Below are 26,853 nucleotides of genomic sequence, written 5' to 3' on the forward strand. Positions count from 1 at the left end.
AGATCTATGAAGGCTATAAAGAGTGGCTGTTGTTGTTCCCTGCATTTCTCCTGCAGTTGTCTAAGGGAGAATACCATATCAGTGGTGGACCTGCTGGCTCGGAATCCGCACTGTGATTCTGGATAAACGCTCTCTGCAAGTACCTGGAGCCTCTTTAGTGCAACTTGGGCAAACAACTTTCCTGCAACGCTAAGGAGAGAGATGCCACGATAGTTGTTGCAGTCACCCCTGTCGCCTTTGTTCTTGTACAGTGTGATGATGTTTGCATCCCTCATGTCTTGAGGAACTTCACCTTCTCTCCAGCAGAGACAGAGGATTTCATGCAGCTCAGTAGCGATGATCTCTTTGCAGCACTTTAGGACTTCAGCAGGGATGCTGTCTTTCCAGGGATGCTGTCTTTTCCAGGGATGCTGTCTTTTTCTGGCAGGGAAAACCACCAAACGAAACCAGGGAACATGGTGTTGGCTTTGCAGTCAGAAATTCCCTGCTGAAGTCCATCATCCCACCTACTGTGGGAAGTGAAAGAATTTTGTCCCTGCAGCTTCAGTCATCAGCAGGACCTGTCACTCTCATCAGTGCTTATGCACCGACTCTGTCGTCTCCAGCAGAAGCCAAAGACAAATTCTATGATGACCTGGCCACCACTATCAAGAAGATCCCCGTAAAAGAGCCATTGTTCATCCTTGACGATTTCAGTGCTAGAGTTGGTGCTGATAACAGTTTGTGGCCCACTTGCTTAGGTCAGTTCGGCATTGGGAAGATGAACGAGAATGGCCAACGCCTGCTAGAGTTTTGCTGTCATCATGGTCTCTGTGTCAGCAATACATTCTTCAACACGAAGCCCCAACATAGAGTCTCTTGGAGACACCCAAGATCAAAGCACTGGCACCAGCTCGACCTGATTCTCACCAGACGCTCCAGCCTTCCAAGCACCAAGATCACACGCAGCTATCAGAGTGCTGCCTGTGACACTGACCACTCCCTGGTGTGCAGCAGAGTGAAACTGCAAACAAAGCGACTGTATCACACGAAAAAGAAAGGAAGACCTCGCATTGATACCAGCAAGACCTGGGATCAGAGAAAAGTGGAGGAATTTGCACGAGCGCTTGAGGAATCTCTTCCAGGCCCGGTCGATGCAAGCGCATCCAACAGATGGGAACATTTCAAGAATGCCGTTTACAACACCGCCTTGTCCATATTTGGCAAGAAGACCAACAAAACGGCAGACCGGTTTGAAGCCCACTCTGAGGAGTTGACACCAGTTATTGAGGAAAAGAGGAGAGCTCAAGCAGCACACTCAGTCCCAGTGAGCGCAACCTGCAGGTCCTCCGAGCTGCTCGCAGCAAAGTCCAGCAGACTGCCAGGAGATGTGCTAATGACTACTGGCTCCAGCTCTGTTCCCAGATACAGATAGCAGCTGACACGGGCAACATCAAGGCGATGTATGACGGTATCAAGCAGGCCCTAGGTCCAACACAGAAGAAAATTGCCCCTCTGAAGTCCGCCGCAGCAAGGTCATCCAGGATCGGGCGCAGCAGATGGAACGCTGGGTGCAGCACTACTCTGAGCTATATTCCAGAGAAAATGTAGTCACCGAAGAAGCGCTGAACAACATTGAGTGCCTGCCTTTGCTGGAGGAGCTTGACAGTGAACCAACCCTAGAAGAACTTCACGTGGCCCTGGACTCCCTTGCCTCTGGCAATATATATAAAAATATAAATAATCATAAAAAGCCAACATACCATAGGTAACTGAATAAAAATAAAAAGCGCATACAGTCTATCTAAGCATTAAAAATGCCACATGAAAGAGTATTCATGTTCAAATATAATGAAATTTCAGAGGGAGAGGAGGGAGTCAGTCAGTCGCTGTGGCCAAATGGCATGTGAGAAGGGAGCAAGTTGCACCACCGGTGATTCTGATATTTCCATGTATCCTTGGGTCCCCTGTTGAACAAAACTGTCTAGTTTCACTGCCACCATAAAGGAAGCTGATCCCCAAACCAAAGTGCCTTTTCCCACTCACTTAGCATCAATTCAAAACCCAGGATTCCCTCTGCATGGGAGCTGGTGCCTAGAACAGCATTCCAGGAAGCCAACTGAGGGCCCAGTCCTATCCAACATTCCAATGTTGGTGAAATGGCAATGCAGCCCTGAAGAAAGGGAACAAATATTCCCTTATCTTGGGGATGCCTCCATGACTGCCCCCCTACTGGTGCATGGCTGCACCAGTATTGGAAAATTGGATAAGATTTGGCCCTGAGTCAATGGCATCCTTCAGTCTGAGAAGACTATGGTATCGCGCTTTGAAAAGTGGTTCTGGAACAGCGTCTAGTGTGGCTGAAAAGGTCAATTCAGGAGTGACAGTCCCTTCCACACCGGGAGCAAGTGCAGTCTGTCCCTGGTCTGTCTCCCTGGCTATGGGCCTTCCTTCTTTGCCTCTTTGCCTCAGTCTGTTGGGCAAGTGCCTCTTCAAACTGGGAGAGGCCATGCTGCACAGCCTGCCTCCAAGTAGGACACTCAGAGGCCAAGGTTTCCCATCTGTTGAGGAATCTAAGGCCTTCAGATCCCTCTTGCAGATGTATCACAGCTGTGGTCTACCTGTAGGGCGCTTTCCCTGCACAAATTCTCCATAGAGGAGATCCTTTGGGATTTGGCCATCGCCCATTCTCATGACATGACCAAGCCAACAAAGGCATCTCTGTTCAGGCGGTGCATACATGCTAGGGATTTCAGCTTGTTCCAGGACTGTGCTGTTTGGAACTTTGTCCTGCCAGGTGATGCCAAGGATGCATTGGAGGCAGCACATGTGGAAAGCATTCAGTTTCCTCTCCTGTTGTGAGCGAAGAGTCCATGACTCACTGCAGTACAGAAGTGTACTCAGAACACAAGCTCTGTAGACCTGGATCTTGGTATGTTCCGTCAGCTTCTTGTTGGACCAGACTCTCTTTGTGAGTCTGGAAAGCATGGTAGCTGCTTTACCGATGCGTTTGTTTAGCTCAGTATCAAGAGAAAGAGTGTTGGAGATTGTTGAGCCAAGGTACACAAAGTCATGGACAACCTCCAGTTCATGCGCAGAGATTGTAATGAAGGGAGGTGAGTCCACATCCTGAACCATGACCTGTGTTTTCTTCAGGCTGATTGTCAGTCCAAAGTCAGGCCTTGCTAAAATGATTCATGAGCTGCTGAACATCTTTGGCAGTGATCTTTGGCGGTGACAACTGCATCATCGGCAAAGTCACGCAGACATTTCAGCTGGACTTTGCTCTCAGTCTGGAGAGGTTGAAGAGCTTTCTGTCTGATCTGGTCAGGAGATAGATGCCTTCAGTTGCAGTTCCTGCTTCAGCAGGACAGCGAAGAAAATCCCAAACAAGGTTGGCGCAAGAACACAGCCCTGCTTCACTCTGCTTCAGATGCCAAAGGGGTCTGATGTGGAGCCATCAAAGACTACAGTGCCTTTCATGTCCTCGTGGAAAGACCTGATGATGCTGAGGAGCCTGGGTAGACATCCAATCTTGGGGAGAATCTTGAAGAGGTCATCCCTGCTGACCAGGTCGAAATGAGATCTATGAAGGCTATAAAGAGTGGCTGTTGTTGTTCCCTGCATTTCTCCTGCAGTTGTCTAAGGGAGAATACCATATCAGTGGTGGACCTGTTCATTTGGAATCTGCACTGCGATTCTGGATAGATGCTCTCTGCAAGTACCTGGAGCCTCTTTACTGCAACTATGGCAAACAGCTTTCCTACAACGCTAAGGAGAGAGATGCCGCAATAGTTTTTGCAGTCACCCCTGTCCCCTTTGTTCATGTACAGTTTGACGATGTTTGCATCCCTCATGTCCTGGGGTACTCCACCTTCTTTCCAGCAGTGACAGAGGATTTCATGCAGCTCAGTGGCTATGATCTCTTTGCTGCACTATAGGACTTCAGCAGGGAGGCTGTCTTTCCTAGGTGCCTTGCCAGAGGCCAGGGTCATGTTAAGTTCTTCTAGGGTTGGTTCACTGTCAAGCTCCTCCAACACAGGCAGGCACTCAGTGTTGTTCAGCGCTTCTTCGGTAACAACACTTTCTCTGGAATATAGCTCAGAGTAGTGCTGCACCCAGCATTCCATCTGCTACGCCTGGTCCTGTATGACCTTGCCTGCAGCAGACTTCAGAGGGGAAGTTCTCTTCTGTGTTGGACCTTGGGCCAGCTTGGTACCGTCATACATCACCTTGATGTTGCCCGTGTCAGCTGCTATCTGTATCTGGGAACAGAGCTGGAGCCAGTAGTCATTAGCACATCTCCTGGCAGTCTGCTGGACTTTGCTGCAAGCAGCTCGGAGGACCTTGCAGGTTGTGCTCCCTGGGACAGGCTTTGTATGCTGCTAGAGCTCTCTTCTTTTCCTCAATGACTGGTGTCAGAGTGGGCTTCAAACTAGTCTGCCATCTTGTTGGTCTTCTTGCCGAATATGGACAAGGTGGTGTTGTAAACAGCATTCTTGAAATGTTCCCATCTGTTGGATGCATTTGCATCAGCCGGGCCTGGAAGAATTTCCTCAAGTGCTCGTGTAAATTCCTCCACTTTTCTCTGATCCTGGGTCTTGCTGGTATCAATGTGAGGTCTGCCTTCCTTTTTTGTGTGATACAGTCACTTTGTTTGCAGTTTCACTCTGCTGCACACCAGGGAGTGGTCGGTGTCACAGGCAGCACCCTGATAACTGTGTGTGATCTTGATGCTGGGAAGGCTGGAGCGTCTGGTGAGAATCAGGTCGAGCTGGTACCAGTGCTTTGATCTTGGGTGTCTCCAAGAGACTATGTTGGGGCTTCGTGTTGAAGAAGTTGTTGTTGACACAGAGACCATGATGACAGCAAAACTCTAACAAGCGTTGGCCATTTTCGTTCATCTTCCCAGTGCCGAACTGACCTAAGCAAGTGGGCCATGAACTGTGATCAGCACCACCTCTAGCATTGAAATAGCCGAGGATGAACAATGGCTCTTTTCTGGGGATCTTCTTGATGTGGTGGCCCAGTGGTGGCCCAGTCATCGTAGATTTTGTCTGAGGGCCTGTTCTTATCCCCAGCCCCCAGGGGTTGAAGTAGGCCCTGAGTAGGCAAATCTCAACCCCTGTGCACCCTTGCAACTGGAATGGCTGGCAAAGGTGAGGAAAATAGTTTTATGCTCAGGACCGAAAAAGACAGGCAAGTATTTTATAACAACAAGTAAGAGCTTATTTAGGAACAATAAAACCAAGTGGCAAAAGCCAAGGGAAAAAGGCCAAGGAGCAGATAGACCAAGCTGGCTTTGAGAATAACAGGTCTTAGAGAAACAATACTGAAAATGGTTTCCTTGTCTAGAGAACTTACATAGGATGACTGGCTACTTCTCTGATGTTCTGGGGTTCACCTTTGAGCCAGGAAAGGGTGGGCTCCAACAGTGGCATCACTAGGGTTTGCATCACCCAGTGCAGGAGGCCAATGTGTCACCCCTATGATGGACCTCCTCCCATGCAGCTGGCAGGGCAACGCCATGGGAAGTTGGCATGGTGATATACCATTGCCCCACCCCTGCTGGGTTTTTTGGCTCTAACTTTTAATAGAGATATTTCAACTTGGTTTATTTCTTTGCAATTTGCATGAAGTTCTGCATTGGTTGATATATAACATGATGGTATTATTCAAAAATACCAAGATTTAATAATTTTTTGTGAGTAGTGGTGTCACACACACACCCCGTACATGTCACCTGGTGCGGTCTGCACTTCCCTAGCAATGCCACTGGGCTCCAACAACCTGGATTCCAGATTATCCCTAGAAGTGTTAAAACATGCCCAGTGCCAGTTCAAACCTTCTATGGCCTTCTTTAACAGCTCTAGACTGGTGGTTCAAGGATGGGAAACCACAGATCACCCCCATTATTTACCTCCTGGCCCTTAGTTCAACTCAGGGCAGGTGTCAACCACACTTGTGTTTTTAAGCTGGGTCACATGTAGATGAAAGAGGTCGAGCTGGCAGAGATGAACAATGCTACCTCCTCCTATCCAGTGGTCATGTTACACCCTACAAAGACTTTCTATGTGTAGGTTCTCCCATTCAGCACAGGGTGAATTACTGCAGCCCACCCACACACATGATGCAAACAATCACATAAAAAAGCAATGATAACACTAGATGTGTTACTGCAAACAGACCATCAGTTTTCCTCCCTAAATAATGGTCTTGAGTGTCTGAGTCTAGGCCATGCCTTTTTTTCCTTATATGCTTCTGCATATCCTAGTGATAGGAAGAGGAGACAATGATAGTAAAAGTGGAAGGGGGGAGACTGGCTAAGTTAACTGATGGGAGCAGTGGGGTGAATGGGGTGTCCTGTGCTACCCCATGCTAATCCAGTTAACCACATCAGCCAAGTTCATTAGCAGGTGATCACCTGCTCACCAATGAAAGTGACCACTAGGACTTAGTTTGAGCTCTGTTAAATCTCTTTCAATAGAGATTGAAAGACCACAAAATGAGAACACCCTCATTGGTAGTTAGCAGGCGGCAAACAGACATTCTAGCTATGCTTACTGGGGGTGGGCTGGAAAGGGTTTGAAAGTGCACTTCTGGGACCAGGATGATCAGTGGATGAGCTGGCTTTAGGAGGTTGTGAAATTGGATTTGGTTTGATAAACCTGCCAACTGCTAATGGATTATTTGAGAAGCAAGTGACAAAGCCAGCTGCAATAATACAGGGTGCAGCATAAGTTGCTTTACCAAGAATGAATTTATAGGATGTTAAGGTCTGGGCTGGGATTTGGTAGCTGCAGCTTGTCATTATTCCTTTAATACAGCTAATGCTTTGAATTATTGGGAAATGTTACAGAACATAGTATTGCCTATGCTTAGAAATTACCACAGTTTTGAAAAACCTAACATAGCAACAGGATGATACTTCACACTCCAGTATTTTGAAAGAAATGTTTGTGCGTTATTGAATGGTAAGTTTCCTGGTAGATAGATAGGACGTGGTTAGACAGCCAAATAGCCTCCTTGGTCACCAGTCTTAACCCCATGTGCTTTTTAGATGTGATGTTAAACCACTTCTGCCTGGCCCACAGGTGTAAATTGCTCCTTGTTGCGTATATGCAACATTGGGCAGAAATAGCTTTTTAGGAAGCTGGAGGCTGACCAAAGGGAGAAGTACTTGGTGGTTAACACTCCTTACCCAGGGCTGCTGAGAGCTGGCATTGGGCCTGGGGTAAGATACCTGATTGCCCCCTTTCCTAAATGTTCCTACAAACCAGATGTTACTACATTTTTGAAACAAGTTTTTAATTAAGAACATAAGAACATAAGAAAAGCCCCACTGGATCAGGCCATAGGCCCATCTAGTCCAGCTTCCTGTATCTCACAGCGGCCCACCAAATGCCCCAGGGAGCACACCAGATAACAAGAGACCTCATCCGGGTGCCCTCCCTTGCATCTGGCATTCTGACATAACCCATTTCTAAAATCAGGAGGTTGCACATACACATCATGGCTTGTACCCCATAATGGATTTTTCCTCCAGAAACTTGTCCAATCCCCTTTTAAAGGTGTCCAGGCTAGATGCCATCACCACATCCTGTGGCAAGGAGTTCCACAGACCAACCACACGCTGAGTAAAGAAATATTTTCTTTTGTCTGTTCTAACTCTCCCAACACTCAATTTTAGTGGATGTCCCCTGGTTCTGGTGTTATGTGAGAGTGTAAAGAGCATCTCCCTATCCACTCTGCCCATCCCCTGCATAATTTTGTATGTCTCAATCATGTCCACCCTCAGGCGTCTCTTTTCTAGGCAGAAGAGGCCCAAACGCCGTAGCCTTTCCTCATAAGGAAGGTGCCCCAGCCCAGTAATCATCTTAGTCGCTCTCTTTTGCACCTTTTCCATTTCCACTATGTCTTTTTTGAGATGCGGCGACCAGAACTGGACACAATACTCCAGGTGTGGCCTTACCATAGATTTGTACAACGGCATTATAATATTAGCCGTTTTGTTCTCAATACCCTTCCTAATGATCCCAAGCATAGAATTGGCCTTCTTCACTGCCGCCGCACATTGGGTCAATACTTTCATCGACCTTTCCACCACCACCCCCAGATCTCTCTCCCGATCTGTCACAGACAGCTCAGAACCCATCAGCATATATCTAAAGTTTTGATTTTTTGCCCCAGTGTGCATGACTTTACACTTACTGACATTGAAGCGCATCTGCCATTTTGCTGCCCATTCTGCCAGTCTGGAGAGATCCTTCTGGAGCTCCTCACAATCACTTCTGGTCTTCACCACTCGGAAAAGTTTGGTGTCATCCGCAAACTTTGCAACCTCACTGCTCACCCCTGTCTCCAGGTCATTTATGAAGAGGTTGAAAAGCACCGGTCCCAGGACAGATCCTTGGGGCACACCGCTTTTCACCTCTCCCCATTGTGAAAATTGCCCATTGACACCCACTCTCTGCTTCCTGGCCTCCAACCAGTTCTCAATCCATGAGAGGACCTGTCCTCTAATTCCCTGACTGTGGAGTTTTTTCAGTAGCCTTTGGTGAGGGACCATGTCAAACGCCTTCTGAAAGTCCAGATGTATAATGTCCACGGGTTCTCCCGCATCCACATGCCTGTTGACCTTTTCAAAGAATTCTATAAGGTTCGTGAGGCAAGACTTACCCTTACAGAAGCCATGCTGATTCTCCCTCAGCAAGGCCTGTTCGTCTATGTGTTTTGAGATTCTATCTTTGATGAGGCATTCCACCATCTTACCCAGTATAGATGTTAGGCTGACCGGCCTATAGTTTCACGGGTCCCTCCTCTTTCCCTTTTTAAAGATAGGCGTGACATTTGCTATCCTCCAATCTTCTGGCACCGTGGCCGTTTTGAGGGACAAGTTGCATATCTTAGTCAAGAGATCTGCAACTTCATTCTTCAATTCCTTAATAACTCTTGGGTGGATGCCATCAGGGCCCGGTGACTTATTGATCTTTAATTTATCAATGAGGTCTGAAACATCTTCTCTTTTAACCTCTATCTGACTTAACTCCTCGGTCAGGAGGGGCCGTTCGGGCAGCGGTATCTGCCCGAGGTCTTCTGCCGTGAAGACAGATGCAAAGAACTCATTTAATTTCTCTGCCATCTCTAAGTCTCCTTTTATCTCCCCTTTCCCTCCCTCACCATCCAGAGGGCCAACCGCTTCTCTGGCGGGTTTCCTGCTTCTAACATATTTGAAGAAGCTTTTATTATTCCCCTTAATGTTGCCGGCCATGCGTTCCTCATAGTCTCATAGTCTCGCTTGGCCTCCCATATCACCTTCTTACATTTCTTTTGCCACAATTTATGTTCCTTTTTATTCTCCTCATTAGGGCAAGACTTCCATTTACGGAAGGAAGCTTCCTTGCCCTTCACAGCCTCTCTAACTTGGCTGGTTAGCCATGCGGGCACCCTCCTGGATTTAGCGGAACCCTTCTTTCTTTGCGGTATACATCTCTGCTGGGCCTCTATTACTGTTGTTTTAAGCAGCCTCCATGCACTCTGGAGAGATTGGACTCTTTTTACCCTCCCTTTCAACCTCCTTCTAACCAGCCTCCTCATTTGAGGGAAGTCCGCCCGTCAGAAGTCAAGGGTTTTTGTTAGAGATTTGCCTGGTATTCTTCCCCCAACGTGCACGTCAAAACAGATCGCAGCATGATCACTGTTCCCCAATGGCTCAGTAACATTTACATCTCTAACCAGGTCCTGCGTACCACACAATATTAAATCCAGAGTCACCTGCTCTCTGGTGGGCTCCGTGACTAGCTGCTCTAAGGCACAGTCATTTAGCACGTCAAGAAATCTGGTCTCCTTATCGTGACCAGAACACAAATTGACCCAGTCTATATGAGGATAATTGAAGTCCCCCATGATTACAACCCTGTCCCTCCTTGTCACCTCCCTGATCTGTTTCCTCATTTCAAGGTCCCCATCCGATTTCTGGTCTGGAGGACGATAGCACGCCCCCAGTATTATATCGCTGCACAAGCCTGGTAATTTAACCCACAGAGATTCTATGGTGGAGTCGAACCCACCTTCAATCTCTACTTTGCTGGATTCTATTGAGTTTTAACTTAGTGTAAACAAGATTGATTCTAAGGCTACAATCCTATCCACACTTACCTATATACACTTACCTCCCCCCATGCTAGAAATTGCTCTGGTTGAGGATTGGAGCACACTTCTGGTTTTCATGTGAAAACTGGAAGTGCACTCTGATTCCCAAATGGAGCAAGTTTTAGCATCAGGGAGGCCTGCAAAGGGGGCTGTGGGTAAGGCAAGAAACCTCTGGATTCCCAAGCTGCTGCGCCATTGGGACATGTACAACCTGACTGAAACCCCATCCCTGCAAACACTTACTGCGATCCCAACATCCAAGTAGGACTTTGGAAACTGCTGTTCTAGACACACATTAAACAAGAAGAAGGGGTGGAGCTTACTATTGGAGTCCTAGGAATTCTGTGAACTGAACTGGGTGACCTACTACTGGCACCTAGTAGTTCTAAAGGTGTAAGTTTGGCTTTCCCATGTTTGAATTGTGCTAATACATGTTGGTGCTTATGGAGAAGGCCTGGGTTGCATTTCCACCTCGGCTTTAATCCACTTTCAGTGCACTTCTATTCCCCTGAGGTATTCTGCACGGACTGTTGTTTATGGAATTTGAGAACTGTTAGAGCTACCCTTAACAAATAACACTCTCCAGAATGCATTGGGGTAATAGAAGTGCACTGAAAGTGGATTAAAACTATAGTGAAAATGCAGCCCTGGATAGGCTGAGATTGAGGTACCAAAATTTATTTTGTAATATATTTGTTTTGTATTGTATAGTTTGTTTTATCATGGCCCAGGCCACAGGGTTTTTGAGCCCCTGCCCCCTCCTCAGGCCTGTATATAGTTATATAAATATAAATCATTAGAGCAGGGTTCCCAAACTGTGCATCGCCAACACCTAAGGGTGTTGCAGCACATTCACATGGGCACTGCAGGATGTTCCCAGTCACCCCTTCTACCCCCAGACACTGCTGTCTTGGATCTCACAAGATTATAGGTGCTGTCATCCTGGATCTCGCGAGATTTGCCAGATCCAAGATGCAGTGCCTGGCTCAGCCGGGAAGAAGAGGTTGTGGGGGTGTCTTGACCCAGGTAAGTTTGGGAACCATAGAATATTGCAGAAAGTTGACACAAAGATTTTTTAAAAGGTCAGCTAAACCTTCTGCATCTAAAACAATGCATTTCATATATGCAGGGTGTGGCAAAAGTCACTTTATTTAGAATAATGAGACATTGTCAAGAGTAACACTAATACTATGTTATTGTAGTACTTAGATTCATTACTCATCACAATATTCTCAGGAAAGTGACTTTTGCTTCACCCTGTATATAAGAAATGCATTGTTTCAGCTGCAGTGGTTCACTGATTTCCCCCCCCCCCTTTGTGTGAACTTTCTGCAATATTCATTTGGGAGTCTTCTTGCCTTATTTTTTCTTACAATACATTGTGAGTAACTCCCATATCCATCACCAAAACAAACACTCTGAGAAGCAAATCAACTCAAAAGCCTTGTTATGCTTGGTTCCAGATGGAAATCCAATTCCAAACCATGGAATTGGCTTGGGCTTCTACCTCAAATCATATCAGCCTTATAATTCAAACTCATTGTCCTGTGGACTCTAACCACAGTTCTGTCTTGCCTAAAAGTCAGTGAATGTGTTTGGTAAATATTTTGGAGACTCTTGTCTGTGTTGCATCTTGCAAAGTCTGTCCAACATTTGCCAAATGAAAATTGGAAGTCTTGTTTTAAATGAAGGGCGAGAATAGCTCTTCTTTCTGTGGCAGAGAGCAAACAAGCAGCGTGAACAAGGTAACAATATATGTTAAAATTAAAAACAAAAACAATCATTGTCTGTTTGCATAGGAAGAGTGTGCAAATACATAGCAATTTAACATGTATAACCACAGTAAATAGTTTACTTTCAACAATGCTATTGACAAATTGATTTTTTTTTTCCTTTTATGGTTGTGTGACTTTTCCTTGAATTGGTGATTTAAACTTCAGCAACTTTTGGCTTTGCTTTTCTTAATTAAAAAAACCCTTCAGTAACAGCATCCAATTTACCATGGATGTATTTAAAGAGAATTTGCAGCATTTAAAATGTATGACTTAGCCATTAAATGGTGAAATAAGTAATGTTTTAATGAGTAACTTGTAATTATTTTTAAATTAAAGTTTTCTCATCAATATTCTTTAAATCCTTCAGTACCGCGTGGATTTGATAAGTACTCAAATCAAGCCAGAATTTGTTTAATAGCACAATCATTATGGGACTCTGTGGTCTGCGTCCATTTAATAGTGATTTGTTCCATCTGAATCACATTAACAAGCGACACTTGGGCTTTTTAAAAATAAGAACTTGATTGTGTGGGTTTGTGTAGAAAAATAACTAATCATTTGTGTATGATCTGCATTCGGAGACAGCAGCGCTGGTTAAACAGAATTGATTGCTTTATCTTCCTGCTATGGATTATGGAGGTGTCAGATTGGGTCTGTAGCTGCAGACGAAGGGTAGCTTCTTTTTGCAGTCAGAACCATTCCAGTCACCTTGGCCTGGAAGGAAAACGAGTTAATAAAGTCAAGTATAAATAAAATCAAATATCCGTTCAGAAATCTCTTCTCTTCACATCAGAAAGTCTTGTGGAACCCTAAAGGTTTAACAGACCTACTGCACAATCCTGTACGTGTTTACTCAGAAGTGAATTCCACTATGTCCAATGGGGCTGACTCCCAAGTGTGCATAGGATTGCAGCCTTAGTGTGGCATAAGCTTTCATGTCACCGAAGTTTATTGACATATCCACAAAAAGGGATCAATGAAGTATTTTTCTGTGGCTGGTCATTGTTTCCTGACAGTTCTTTGTCAATGATGCAGCGACTATTTCCAAATTCAGTGCTGCAATCTACTTCTGTCAGTCTATTTCCCATGTTTCTAGAAGACTGCCCAATCTTAAAAAAAAAAAAAGTTCAAAAACTTTGCAAGTTTATCCAAGTAAAAATTTGTTCGGCTATGTCTGCCTGTCTACTTACACATATCCTAATCAGTATTTTTGAAACATAAATAACTGCTAGGGTAAGAAGCATAGGAAAAAGATGGACATGTGATTGCCAAACATGATTTCAGGGCAGTGCATATGTCTTCAGTTTTAGGTTTTGCTAAAGTACCATTTTAACTAGCCTAGATTTTGAAGCAGAATTGGAAAGTTGAAATACGGAGTAATTTCAAAGGAAGCTAAGGCGTAACATTTATCCTCACATCCTTACTTTGCACAATACAGGCATTCCCCCATATCCGTGGGGGTTCTGACCCCCCACCGCAGTTAAATGAAACTATAGATATGGGTGAACGTCTCCCTCCCACTCTCTGGAGCCGATGGCACCTCTGCTCCTCTCACTTCCGGAGGGTCCTCTGAGCCAGCAGAGGCTGCAGACGACCATCTGCGGCCCCTGCTGGGCTCAAACTTAAGCCCGACAGTTTAAAAAGCACTACTTCCAGTTGCTCCATGAAATTGGAAGCGACGTTTTTAATGCCTTATAAGGCATTAAAAACGTCGCTTCTGTTTTCACGGAGAAACTGGAAGTAGCGTTTTTTACACTGTCGGGCTTGGAGAACGCTGCAGAGGTGTCAGGAGCAGAGCTCCCCTTGCCTCTGGAGGGGGCATGTGGGGTGTGTGTGCACAGAGGGGCCCTCTAGATCTGATCTGCAAATAAGTGAATACATGGATTCGGGATCTGCGGACAGGGGACCCCCCTGTTCTCTGCAGATTCATTTCTATCTGTATCTTGCAACTGCCAGCCATAGCAGTCAGACATAAAGCATATTCATATCTACTCAGAAGTAAATCTCATGATAATCAATGGGGCTTACTCCCAGGAAAGTGTGGATAGGATCAAAGCCTTATGGTGCTGTGAAGAGACTACTATACTAGCTGAAGTTTCCTTCAACTTGGAATTGCGCTCCAGATAATTTGATTTGCAAAATAAAAGTCAGTATAATTTGAAATAAGCCCAAGGATTGTGTGAATCCTCTCTAGGATGCTTTCTGCTTTATCTTGCAACTGAAACCTCTGGATACATTAACAGTTTCTGAAATGAAACTTCTCATCTGGCTCATTTCATCAAATGACCTTTCAGTAATGAAAACAAAATGTAGGGAATTAAATTATCACCCTAACTCAACAGTCAGTTGCTTGGGAATTGACAGGAATACACCCTTGATAGATGGTGCATTTGACTGATGTAATTAGAGACACATTTTTCCAGATATGGGATAAATTAAGGCTAGCAAATGGTTTTGCAAGAGCTGATATTGTGTGTGTAGTACACTGTACCTCCTATTTCTATATTTAACTTCAGGCAGACACGAAGATTCAGAAAACTGTTCACTGATTCCCCAAGTAAATGAAGAAATGTGCTCAGAGGGCGCTGAATGAAATTTGCCATAGAACCATCTGTCCATCTTAGAGAGCCCCCCTGCAGAAAAACAAAACAGGAAGATTGAGTGAAGATCACATCACTAGGTTAAACTCTTCTAATGAACTCTATATTCAAATAGGACTGAAATTTAGTGAGCAAGAGGAGTTTTCAAGGGGATCTGCACATGTTTGTTGGCTTCAGTAAGGTTTCTGCAATTTGGAACAGCATAAATCAGCAATTTTCAATCTTTTCATCTAGCAGCATGCCGACAAGGCGCTAAAATAGTCAAGGCACACCATCGGTTTTTTGACAATTGACAAGGCACACCGTGCTGCTAGGGGGCTCACCTCCCCAGTGACCATACTGATAAACACCTCTCCCCAAACTTCCACAGCACACCTGTGGACCATCAGTGGCACACAAATGTGCCACAGCCCAGTGGTTGAAAATCACTGGCATAATGATATTTATAATAGATACGTAATTTATTAGAGCAGGGGTGTCCAAAGTTTTTGGCAGGAGGGCCACATCATCTTTCTGACACTGTGTTGGGGGCCAGTGGAAAAAAGAATTAATTTACATTTAAAATTTGAATGAATTTACATAAGTTTACATAAATGAATATATTAAAGATGAACTTGTAGGAATGAATGAAGGTCTTGCAATAGCTCAAGTCCTATGAAAGGCCTGGCACAAAGCAAGACCAGCCTTTCCTTCACTGCCAATGTTGCATCATAGACGTGAAACAGCAAGCAGTGGAGGGAGCCCTCATCTCACAGCTCATGAAAGAGGTCAAACAGTCACCCTCATGCTGAAAGCAGTTGCGTCGGGTCAGTGCAGGCTCCAACAAATCTCTGGAGGGCCAGAGGCTCATTGGGACTGGGGGCTCTCTGAGGTCCACATTGGGAGTCCTCGAGGGCCACAAGTGGCCCCAGGGCCAGGGTTTGGGCACCCCTGTATTAGAGGGACTGTCTGCCAACAGATTGAGATTTTCTTGAATTTGTCTCTCAGCCTTGTTCAGTGTGTTCAGAATAGCTTATTCTAAAGATCTTAACTGAGGCTTTTAATTAGATGTAGGGTGGACGTCCCAAGTTTCCCCTTCAAATATTAATGACAACAAATACTTTGCTTTCATGACCATGCAACAATTCTATATGAAAAACAGAGCCCAGTCCAATTAGGGATCCATTATTCATAGTGGAAGCGCAGACACTTTAACTATTATGAATCTTGAACTACTATGAATCTTGCTCACATTTGTAGTACCCTTCCCATACTTTTTTGAGCTTTAGGCGAAAAACCAAGGGTCTTTTAATAGACAAATCAAGCAAATCATATATACTTGTGTCTACATGTGGTGTATGTATGTAACTCCTTGTCACAAGTTACCTTATATGCACTGATAGGGAGGGAAAGTGCACAACTGCTTCTCATATCTAACACAGGGGTGTCCAAAGTTTTTGGCAGGAGGGCCATATCATCTCTCTGACACCGTGTCGGGGGCCAAATTAATTTACATTTCAAATTTGAATAAATTTACATAAATGAATATATTAAAGATGAACTTATATGAATGAATGAAGGTTTTGCAGTAGTTCAAGGTCTATAAAAGGCCTTGCGCAAAGCAAGGCGAGCCTTTCCTTTCCTGCTGCTACTGCATCACAGACGTGAAACAACAAGCAATGGAGGGAGTCCTCATCCCACAGCTCACTTGACAGGTCAAACAGTTGCCCTCACCCTGAGAGCAGTTGCATCCGGCCAGTGTGGGCTCCAACAAATCTCTGGAGGGCCAGAGTCTCATTGGAGGCTAGGGGCTCCCTGAGGGCCACATAGAGAGGCCTTGAGGGCCGCAAGTGGCCCCCGGGCCGGGGTTTGGGCACCCCTGATCTAACATATAGAACAGGGGTGCCCAAACCCCAGCCCTGGGGCCACTTGTGGCCCTTGAGGACTCCCAATGTGGCCCTCAGGGAGCCCCCAGTGTCCAATGAACCTCTGGCCTCCAGAGACTTGCTGGAGCCCTCACTGGCCCGACGCAACTGCTTTCAGCATGAGGGCGACTGTTTGACCTTTCATGTGAGCTGTGGGATGAGGGCTCCCTCCACTGCTTGCTGTTTCACATCTGTGATGCAGTAGTGGCAGCAAAGGAAAGGCTAGCCTTGCTTTGTGCAAGGCCTTTTATAGACCTTGAGCTATTGCAAGACCTACATTTATTCATATAAGTTCATCTTTAATAAATTCATTTATGTAAACTTATGTAAATTTATTCAAATTTTAAATGTAAATTAATTCCCCCCCCAGGCCCCTGACACAGTGTCAGAGAGATGATGTGGCCCTCCTGTCAAAAACTTTGGACACCCCTGATATAGAAGATAAGAAGAGCCCTGTTGGATCAGACCAAAGGATCACCTAATCTAGCATCCTCTTTCCCAAGAGGCCCATTAGCTGCCTCTGGGAAGCCCACAAGCAGGAGAGAAATCCTTAGATGTGTGGACTGTATGAGCGGACCCTAAGTGGACTGTCACAGACAGTGGCGGGCCTGGTGTGGGGGGGGGGCAAAAGTCCCAGGTGCTGCACCTGCCGTGCCGCCTCCGCCTGTCCTTCGCAGCCATTCTGGGGACAGGCAAAACCCTGTGCGGTGTTCAGGACTGCTGCGAAAGCCTTCTGAGGCTTCTGACACGATCTTAAGCAGTACTTCTAGGAAACCAGAAGTACTGTTTAAGACCATGTCAGAAGCCTCAGAAGGTTTCCGCAGCATTCCCGAACGCTGTGCGAGGCTCCGTGCGGCTAGCTAAGTATCCTGGGTGAGGAGTGGCAGCGTAATGCGGGGTGGGTGGCATTGCGAACCTGCACCCCAGGGTGCCACAGGGGCCAGGTTCGTAACTGATCAGAGAGACTCCAAGCTTGTATACACTTACCCGAGAGTAAGCCCATTTGAACTCAATGGGACTTCTGAGTAAACATGTATAGGATTGTGCTATGCTGAAAGTCACATAATTTGCCATAAATTCATGTGTTTTCCTTCTTTTCCCCACTCATTTGCTTAGATCCAATTCAAACCACCTTTACCATGAAGTCATAATAGTAAGGCTGCAAGGAACCTGAAGATCCAGCTACTTGCATGTAAGATCCTTTTTATCAATGATCCTGCAGAAGAGCACTTAGAAACTAGATCCTCTCATGATGATAGTTACCAATTCCTCATTAAAATATAAAGGTTTCAAGTGAACTCAATAGCACTGAGGATCTTAATAGTTATGCACACAGCCATCTGTTGCCACACAGCCATGAGCATAGCACTGTGCTCAGAGGCCTGGAGCAGTGCAGCAGAAGCCAAAAGTTGACCGGGATCTGCCCCAGCTGCGGCTGTGAGAAAGCTGATTTGGAAAGCAACTGGAGCATACACAGCAGAATCCTGAAGAGACGTCGCATGTTGTCACAACATTTCTGCCCTCGGTGCCAGGGTACCTAGCTGTGCTGCTGTCAGTACCTCAACCCAATTCCGATCACTCATTTTAGATGTTCTTTGTATTGTTACTGGGAAGACTTGAGGATTGTAGACTCAAATTGTCAGTTAATTGTAAGAGATAAATATTTAAGGCTGCAATCCTAACCACACTTTCCTGAGAGTAAGCCCCACTGAACAAAATAGAACTGACTTCTGAGTACACCTGGTTAGGATTGTGCCCTAAGTCAGGGGTGTCCAAACCCTGGCCCTGGGGCCACTTGTGGCCTTCGAGGACTCCTAATCCGGCCCACAGGGAGCCCCCCAGTCTCCAATGAGCCTCTGACCCTCTGGAGACTTGCTGGAGCCCGCGCTGGCCTGATGAAACTGCTCTCAGTGTGACGGCCAACTGTTTGACCTCTCACGTGAGCTGTAGGATAAGGGCTCCCTCCACTGCATGCTGTTTTACATCTGTGATGCAGCAGCAGCAGCAAAGGAAAGGCTGGCCTTGCATTGTGCAAGGCCTTTATAGGTCTTGAGCTATTGCAAGACCTTCATTTAGTCATATAAGTTCCATCTCTAACATATTCATTTATGTAAATTTATTCAAATTTGAAATGCAAATTAATTATTTTTGTCCTGGCCCCTGACACAGTGTCAGAGAGATGATATGGCCCTCTTGCCAAAAAGTTTGGATACCTCTGCCCTAAGTCATACATTTTGCATGCATTTCTCTGTGTGTGTAAAATTTATTTTTACAGCAATGCAATTCTATACTTTTTGTGCGTGAAAGTGATTAAATATTATCTTCTACTGAGAGTGGAGCTCATATAAGTTCCAGTCTTTAGTACTGCCATGGATGGACTTGCCTTTTGGTGGCTTCCTCCTGTCCAGAACTGGGCTGTCCTTTGTCCTTGATATGTGGCTAGATTAACAAGGAACTCATTGTGTTCAGGACTTGAGATGCTGGTCAGGTGTCCACCTGCTGCTAGGCTTTGGCAAGTTCTCTGGAAAATAAAAAGCATTTGGAAATAGAGGAGAACAAAGAAGGCCGAGGCAGGTTGGGTTGGGAAACAACATGAGTGGAGAATATTTTGACTGAACAATGAAAATAAGATCTGCACAAAGAGTGACGAGTTAACAAATACAAAGCATAGTAAAGAAAATGGTACACATGTCTGGTGAATGCAAGAAAGTTTACAGACATTCACTTGGCCATATCAGAATGAGAACTGAATAGCAGGAGGGAACAAAGGAAATGCTAATTACAGTTTTCCCCTAACATGTAGGGCAATGGAGGGCTGTCAGGTGGACCATATTGAATTGCCAGTGGCAGAGCTATAACTCAGTATACTTCCTACTCCGATCTCTGAAAGTTAAGTTGAGAGGTAGACCATATGCTCCAAATCATCTCTCTAGCTGGCCGCCTTTGCCCTTGCTGCTCTGCAACTTGAAAAGAGTAGCAGGGTGAAAACTGAGAAGTGGGGGAGCAGTGAGCAGCCTCCACTTCTCCCCCCCCCCTTGTTTTTCAGGCCAGCCAGGGAGATGAAAGGTATGCATTTGAGGCAAGGACCTTCCAGGGCCTGCAGTTTCAGCGTGGCAGGAGTATGCGCACATTCTGCTGCTCCTTGGGAATGTGCTGTTTGGCACCAGGGGCTCACATTCAGGTCTCTCCACTGACTGGCCCCACCCACAGCCAGAGTGCAGCTCTAACTGTACTCTAAGTAAATATGGAAGCAATGAATTACAGAGATACATGTTTGTTGGGAGAATTTAGCAGATGTTGTGTTCAAATCTCTTTAAAACTATTATCAGCCCAAAAGTAGAGGTAGCTAAATCAGAAAGCAAGATTGCTGATAATAAATACTCTATTCCAAGACCTTTAGAAGCAATTGTTAGGATTCTTATGTAGTACGGTCATTTCTAAATAGTAGTTATGGGCATCTTGTAGGAAAATAAACAACACAAAAGTCAAAGCATGGAAGGAACAGACAATGAAGGAAGGTGTCAGAGGGAACAAAAGGAAGTTATCCTCAAGATGCCAGTACCTCAGCTTTTTCCCATGTCATTTGTTCCTGGACGAACTTGAAACATTGGCCCATGTAACTGACCCAGCCATCACGGCAGCCACCCTGGCAGAAGGATTCTGGATCTATCAGAGAAGAGTCAGGCAAAGATGGGGCCTTCGTGCTTGGAGGGGGAGGATCATTCCCGCCAAAAATGTTTCCAAAAATGAACCGGGCATTACGGTGCTTGGCCTCTGCAATGTCATTGCCTGGAAAAAAAAATACAAAATCAGACTTCCAGTGAGAAAAGTTCAAATCAAACTGTCACAAACCATTTTGGAACATAAGAGCATAAGAAACGGAACCAAAGGAATTCTTAGAGATGATCTACTGAATTTCACTATTGCCAATAACTCCTCAGCATATGCTTTCATATAAAGGGTCATCATAAGATCAGCGAGAAACTAGCCACACTCTGAGAAGCACTGTTCTAGGTGCTTGCTGTTACTGACTCACAGAAAGGCAGGTCAGAAGCAGCTGCCACATGGCTGAAAGACTCACACAGCGACTCCTATTGTTTCCATGGGCTAATAGTTTTTCTCCCACAAGAAAGCTCACTGGCCCAGAAGAAGAGTGGAAGAAGTAACTGATGCATGAGTCTCCCAGTAAAGCGATTCACCTGACATTTCTCACTCTTCCCAGGTAGTTTCTCTACCTCTCTCCTACCCTTTAAGGGTGGAAGGGGGAGGATCCACTGAAACTGTCTCTGAAGCAAAAGCTGCATGCTACCTATGGCCAGGAAGCTTGTGGGTGGTGGATTGTGTGCACTATGAAGAGGCTATGGGTAGGCTTTGCCAATGGTCCATGCTTACCTAGCACCAGCACTGCAGGAATGACTGTGCATGTTTCTGATCATATGGGACATGCCCAGCAACATCCTATGGAAGCCCCAGGTCTAGGGATGTAGCAAAAAGCCAAGATGATAGCAAGAGAGGAGTTTTTCATAAGAACACTAGGCACTCTCACCTTCAGATCCAGGAAAGACCAGAATTCCCAGGTACAGGAATAAAACTAGAATTGTCTTCATGATCAGGTGGTGGCAGCACTTTCACCTAAAATCAGGTAAAAGTAACTCATGTTGTCTACGTTCACATTTAAAATCAGCTTCATTTTTTCCTTTCCCTTTGGCATTTGAAGTTTCAATTTAGTACTATGTACTAACAAACTAAAATTGGGAGTGGTAAGACATTTCCTCATTGTGGGATACACACATGCTCAGTCACTCACATATAAACATAAAAGTAATGAATGGAAAAATTAGTGATATCAACTCATCCAAGCACATATGTGCTGGTTTAGCATGTGTTGCAGTTCCAAATTTTCCTTTTCCTGACTAGCTGCTTTGATAAGAAATTGCCACAGAACCCCAGCATACATGTGAATACTTCTGGGGCATGATAATCACTAAGGACAGGGAGAGGCCCCACTACCAGCTTTTGGTAAGAATGTTAAGAACATTGTGTTCAGACCACTGGTCCATCTAGCTCCGTATTGTCAATGCTGGCTTGCAGCAGCAGGGTTTCAGACAGGGATCTTTCCCAGCTTGAACGAGGGTGTGAATCTGGATCCACCTCAGTATCACACATAGCAGCAAGAAGGATCAAACTTTATTGTCATCCAACGTGCATAGAGAGTACGTTCCAGAACATACTGCAACATTCTTGTGCAATTGGATGCAATACATGTGCATCTGGATGGAGCTATATAGCAGAATGGTGCAAGCTGCCATCAGCAATATCTGTTTTCTGAGCTTTCAAGTGGCTTCCATTCAGCTCCTTCTCTTAGCTTCCTTCTCAGCTCTTTCCAGATCAAATCTGAATTCTTGTGGGGGGTGGTGGTGGTCTTTTTTATTTTTTTAACAAAAAGCCTGGGCCCACCTTCCCCTTGAATGCCAGCCTATTGAATCTTTAGTTTAACAAAAAGAGCTGGCCAGCTACTGTTTGTAGAGCAGTTGATCTGATGATTATAACTCCAAAACCTATTTCCTAATTCCATAACAATATGAAGCACTCCACTGTGGCTTCACAATTTGGAGAAAAATCAATAAGAGTGGGCAAGCTGTTTTTCAAGCATCTTGTCTTACCATTCCCAATCTTCTCATTTAGAAATCCTGAAAAGCTTCCAAGGAACCCCAGGATTCCCCAGGACATACTTTGAAAACCACTGCATTGTTTTTCTAAGAAAATGTTATTGGATGCAACTCCAAGCTTCCCAATGTTCTGTCTCTAGTGGTGCCTGGCAAAATCCCAATCAAATAAAAATGCATGTGGGTGGGAGACTCTCCCTGGCTCAATGAGCACAACAAATGGATGGAACTCACAAGGTGCCCTTCGTAAATGTATTGAATGTCTTGTTGAAGCCAGTAAGAGGCTTTACTCCCACAACTACCTTGCAGAACATCCAACATTTTGCACATCTATTAATTTAAAATCTTCTTCTAGTCTATATTTGTTAATGTTTAATTCAAATGAGAAATAATTTACTCTTGTCTTCCCTGGTTCCTTTCCTATAGTTCCATAAAGTTCCATAAAGTTTCAGACTTTTTAGGAGAACATGATGAAAGCTTATACTGCACAATAATTCATGATGTGGAAAAGAGACCTTTCTCTTATAACACTAGCATGCAAGGACACCTATAGAAATTGTTTGACTATGGTGGCGGGGGGGGGGTGAATAAAGCTTCATATAATGGACAACTAACATAGATTTCATTGCCACATGGTACAACTATAGTCATAGACCAATGATTTATTTGCTAAGATGGATTGTAGACACATGTTTGTCTCAAAATATTTTAAGACATGATTTAGGGCCAGTTAAGTCAATTTTTTTTTCATCCAACACATTAAAAGATGCAAACAGTCATGGGGCAGGAGGTCTGGTCTAGAGGGTTGAGCCTCCATTTGCCTGAAGATAACATCCAAAGGTCACCTGTTCGAGGCCACCGGCACCGTGCGACCTTGAAGCAGCTGACAAGCTGAGTCGAGTTATTTCCATCTGCTCTGAGCGTGGGACGATGGAGGCCAGAATGTGCGACCAGATCAAGACAGAAACATCTGAATGTTGTGGTTTCTTGAAAGATAGAAACCTTCTTTCAAATTGTAAAAATCCCTACAGGGATTTAAAAATTGCCTGCCTATGTAAACCGTCTTGAATAAAGTCTAAGGAGAAATCTGAGGACCAAGAAAGGCGGTATAGAAATACCTGTATTTATTATTATTATTATTATTATTATTATTATTATTATTATTATTATTATTATTATTTGCATTATTATTTGCATTATCATTTGCCACAGTTTGTCTGAACTATCACTTCTACACACGCTGCTAAAAGGAGGGCTGGCTCATTCATGAGGCTGGGTAAAATGTCTGTTTTGAGCAGCAGGCAGTGAGCCTGCCACCTTCACTGTGAGAAGGCAGTGGGCCCACCACCTGGTCAGCCACTTCACACTGTCATCATCTTGGTCCTTTTTGCACTTGCTCAAGCAAGAAGAGAACCAGGACAACAGCAGCCCCTTAGCATGTCTACCAATCACACAGTGGCGCTGAGGAAGTCCACAAGGAGCCACTGCAATTCTTTCTGATTGATGAGGAAAGCAACCCCTTTCCACTATCACCACCTTTCTCTTCCACCAGCATCTAGCTACGTTTAAGCCAGGTTGGGCAGGAGGCTGCTAAGAGTTGAAGAATATTTTCTTCCCCCAGTGTCTGTTCACATCTGCTTGTTTTGAAGGCATGAGTGGGCAGTAGAAGAGGTGGTAGAATGAGTTGGCCCTCTGGATGGTAAGGGAGGGAAAGGGGAGATAAAAGGAGACTTAGAGATGGCAGAGAAATTGAATGAGTTCTTTGCATCTGTCTTCATGGCAGAAGACCTCGGGCAGATACCGCTGCCCGAACGGCCCCTCCTAACCAAGGAGTTAAGTCAGATAAAGGTTAAAAGAGAAGATGTTTCAGACCTCATTGATAAATTAAAGATCAATAAGTCACCGGGCCCTGATGGCATCCACCCAAGAGTTATTAAGGAACTGAAGAATGAAGTTGCAGATCTCTTGACTAAGATATGCAACTTGTCCCTCAAAACGGCCACGGTGCCAGAAGATTGGAGGACAGCAAATGTCACGCCTATCTTTAAAAAGGGAAAGAGGGGGGACCCATGAAACTATAGGCCTAGAAACTATAGGACCCGTGAAACTGTTAGGTCAGCCTAACATCTATACCGGGTAAGATGGTGGAATGCCTCATCAAAGATAGGATCTCAAAACACATAGACGAACAGGCCTTGCTGAGGGAGAATCAGCATGGCTTCTGTAAGGGTAAGTCTTGCCTCACGAACCTTATAGAATTCTTTGAAAAGGTCAACAGGCATGTGGATGCGGGAGAACCCGTGGACATTATATATCTGGACTTTCAGAAGGCGTTTGACATGGTCCCTCACCAAAGGCTACTGAAAAAACTCCACAGTCAGGGAATTAGAGGACAGGTCCTCTCATGGATTGAGAACTGGTTGGAGGCCAGGAAGCAGAGAGTGGGTGTCAATGGGCAATTTTCACAATGGAGAGAGGTGAAAAGCGGTGTGCCCCAAGGATCTGTCCTGGGACCGGTGCTTTTCAACCTCTTCATAAATGACCTGGAGACAGGGGTGAGCAGTGAGGTTGCAAAGTTTGCAGATGACACCAAACTTTTCCGAGTGGTGAAGACCAGAAGTGATTGTGAGGAGCTCCAGAAGGATCTCTCCAGACTGGCAGAATGGGCAGCAAAATGGCAGATGCGCTTCAATGTCAGTAAGTGTAAAGTCATGCACATTGGGGCAAAAAATCAAAACTTTAGATATAGGCTGATGGGTTCTGAGCTGTCTGTGATAGATCGGGAGAGAGATCTTGGGGTGGTGGTGGACAGGTCGATGAAAGTGTCGACCCAATGTGCGGCAGCAGTGAAGAAGGCCAATTCTATGCTTGGGATCATTAGAAAGGGTATTGAGAACAAAACGGCTAATATTATAATGCCGTTGTACAAATCTATGGTAAGGCCACACCTGGAGTATCGTGTCCAGTTCTGGTCACCGTATCTCAAAAAAGACATAGTGGAAATGGAAAAGGTGCAAAAGAGAGCGACTAAGATGATTACTGGGCTGGGGCACCTTCCTTATGAGGAAAGGCTACGGCGTTTGGGCCTCTTCAGCCTAGAAAAGAGACGCCTGAGGGGGGACATGATTGAGACATACAAAATTATGCAGGGGATGGGCAGAGTGGATAGGGAGATGCTCTTTACACTCTCACATAACACCAGAACCAGGGGACATCCACTAAAATTGAGTGTAGGGAGAGTTAGAACAGACAAAAGAAAATATTTCTTTACTTAGCGTGTGGTTGGTCTGTGGAACTCCTTGCCACAGGATGTGGTGATGGCGTCTAGCCTGGACGCCTTTAAAAGGGGATTGGACAAGTTTCTGGAGGAAAAATCCATTATGGGGTACAAGCCATGATGTGTGTGCGCAACCTCCTGATTTTAGAAATGGGTTATGTCAGAATGCCAGATGCATGGGAGGGCACCAGGATGAGGTCTCTTGTTATCTGGTGTGCTCCCTGGGGCATTTGGTGGGCCGCTGTGAGATACAGGAAGCTGGACTAGATGGGCCTATGGCCTGATCCAGTGGGGCTGTTCTTATGTTCTTATGTACTAACATGCACATTTTAAAAAGGGGGAGGTCGGAAAATTTGAGCTTCAGTCTGGGCGTCAATGACTGCTTCAATCAGTGGTGCAGGCCTGTTCACGAGTAGCTTTAGCAGCACATAAGGTATGGATGAATTGCCCCCATAAGCAATTAAGAATAGCTATCCTAATTGCCCCTGCTAAATGGGTAAGAGGCACTTTTTCAAGTGGGTGCTCCTTTTTTTAGCAAGGGGAGAGTAACTGGCCCATCTCTGGCAGTGTCTGTTCTAGTGGCTGTCTGCTGGTATTCTTTTGCATTTTTTTAGATTGTGAGCCCTTTTGGGATAGGGAGCCATTTAGTTATTTGATTTTTCTCTGTAAACCGCTTTGTGAACTTTAGTTGAAAAGCGGTATATACTGTTAATAATAACAATAACAATAATAATATCAGGGAAGTGAGGGGAGAGGCAAATCCATGTGCACTTTGTTTAGAAGATGGGGTCCATCAGACAAATCAAGTAGTGTTCAAACCTATCCAGAGAAAGATGTTCTAAGGGCTGTCACCCCACTTTTCTCTCCAAGATATCCCATGATACATTACTCCTTGTTTAGGGAACAGCTTTAATCTCTGCCCTTTTCCAAAATAAAGTTGCTGCATAGTACGATAAAGAGGATTCCAGTATTCTAAGAGATTAAGTTTTAATAGTTAATTAACATTTAAATGCTTAGATAAGTCTAGATCAGCCACATCAGTAGTTGTGGGAACCGCTACATGATTGTAATACAAGTGATCAGAGTGCCTTGAGAATCCTTGCACCCAACATAATCACAGAATCCATTATATGGATTCCTGAGATGGAAAAGCAGGAGAGACAACATGCCTGCAGCATGTGACAAGACTTACAAACCATCAAAACACATAAGAGAGAAAGTCACAAGAAAACTGTAAAATTTGTTTTGGCTCTCAGGTGGATTTAAAGGAACAGAGAAGGGGGATAAGCGCATTTATGGGGGGGGGCTAGATCTAACAACTGCTGGGGCAGGGGTTAAGCAGTAGGTGAGGACTATTGCCTCCATGCTCTTCTGGGCCTCCAGGAAGCATCTGACTAGTCACTGTGGCAAACAGGATGCTGAACTAGATGGATCAGTGGTTGTAATCCAGCAGGGCTCTTAAGCAAAAATTTGAGAATTTGACTGCAGAATTTAGAAGTT

General features: G+C 45.0%; 1 protein-coding gene across 1 annotated transcript; it reads right to left on the reverse strand.

Moving 5' to 3' along the window:
- Positions 1-12,303: 12,303 nt before the first annotated feature.
- On the reverse strand, positions 12,304-21,037 carry LOC136645967 (snaclec bitiscetin subunit beta-like). Its single transcript, XM_066622449.1, has 5 exons — positions 20,957-21,037; positions 19,973-20,199; positions 18,794-18,931; positions 14,398-14,539; positions 12,304-12,620 (listed from the first exon to the last, which is right to left on the reverse strand). Exons 1-5 carry the CDS (start codon positions 21,015-21,017, stop codon positions 12,538-12,540), a joined length of 651 nt encoding a protein of 216 aa, XP_066478546.1. The 5' UTR covers positions 21,018-21,037; the 3' UTR covers positions 12,304-12,537.
- Positions 21,038-26,853: the final 5,816 nt, after the last annotated feature.

This window comes from Tiliqua scincoides, chromosome 3 (assembly GCF_035046505.1).
Source record: "Tiliqua scincoides isolate rTilSci1 chromosome 3, rTilSci1.hap2, whole genome shotgun sequence".
Taxonomy (NCBI): domain Eukaryota; kingdom Metazoa; phylum Chordata; class Lepidosauria; order Squamata; family Scincidae; genus Tiliqua; species Tiliqua scincoides.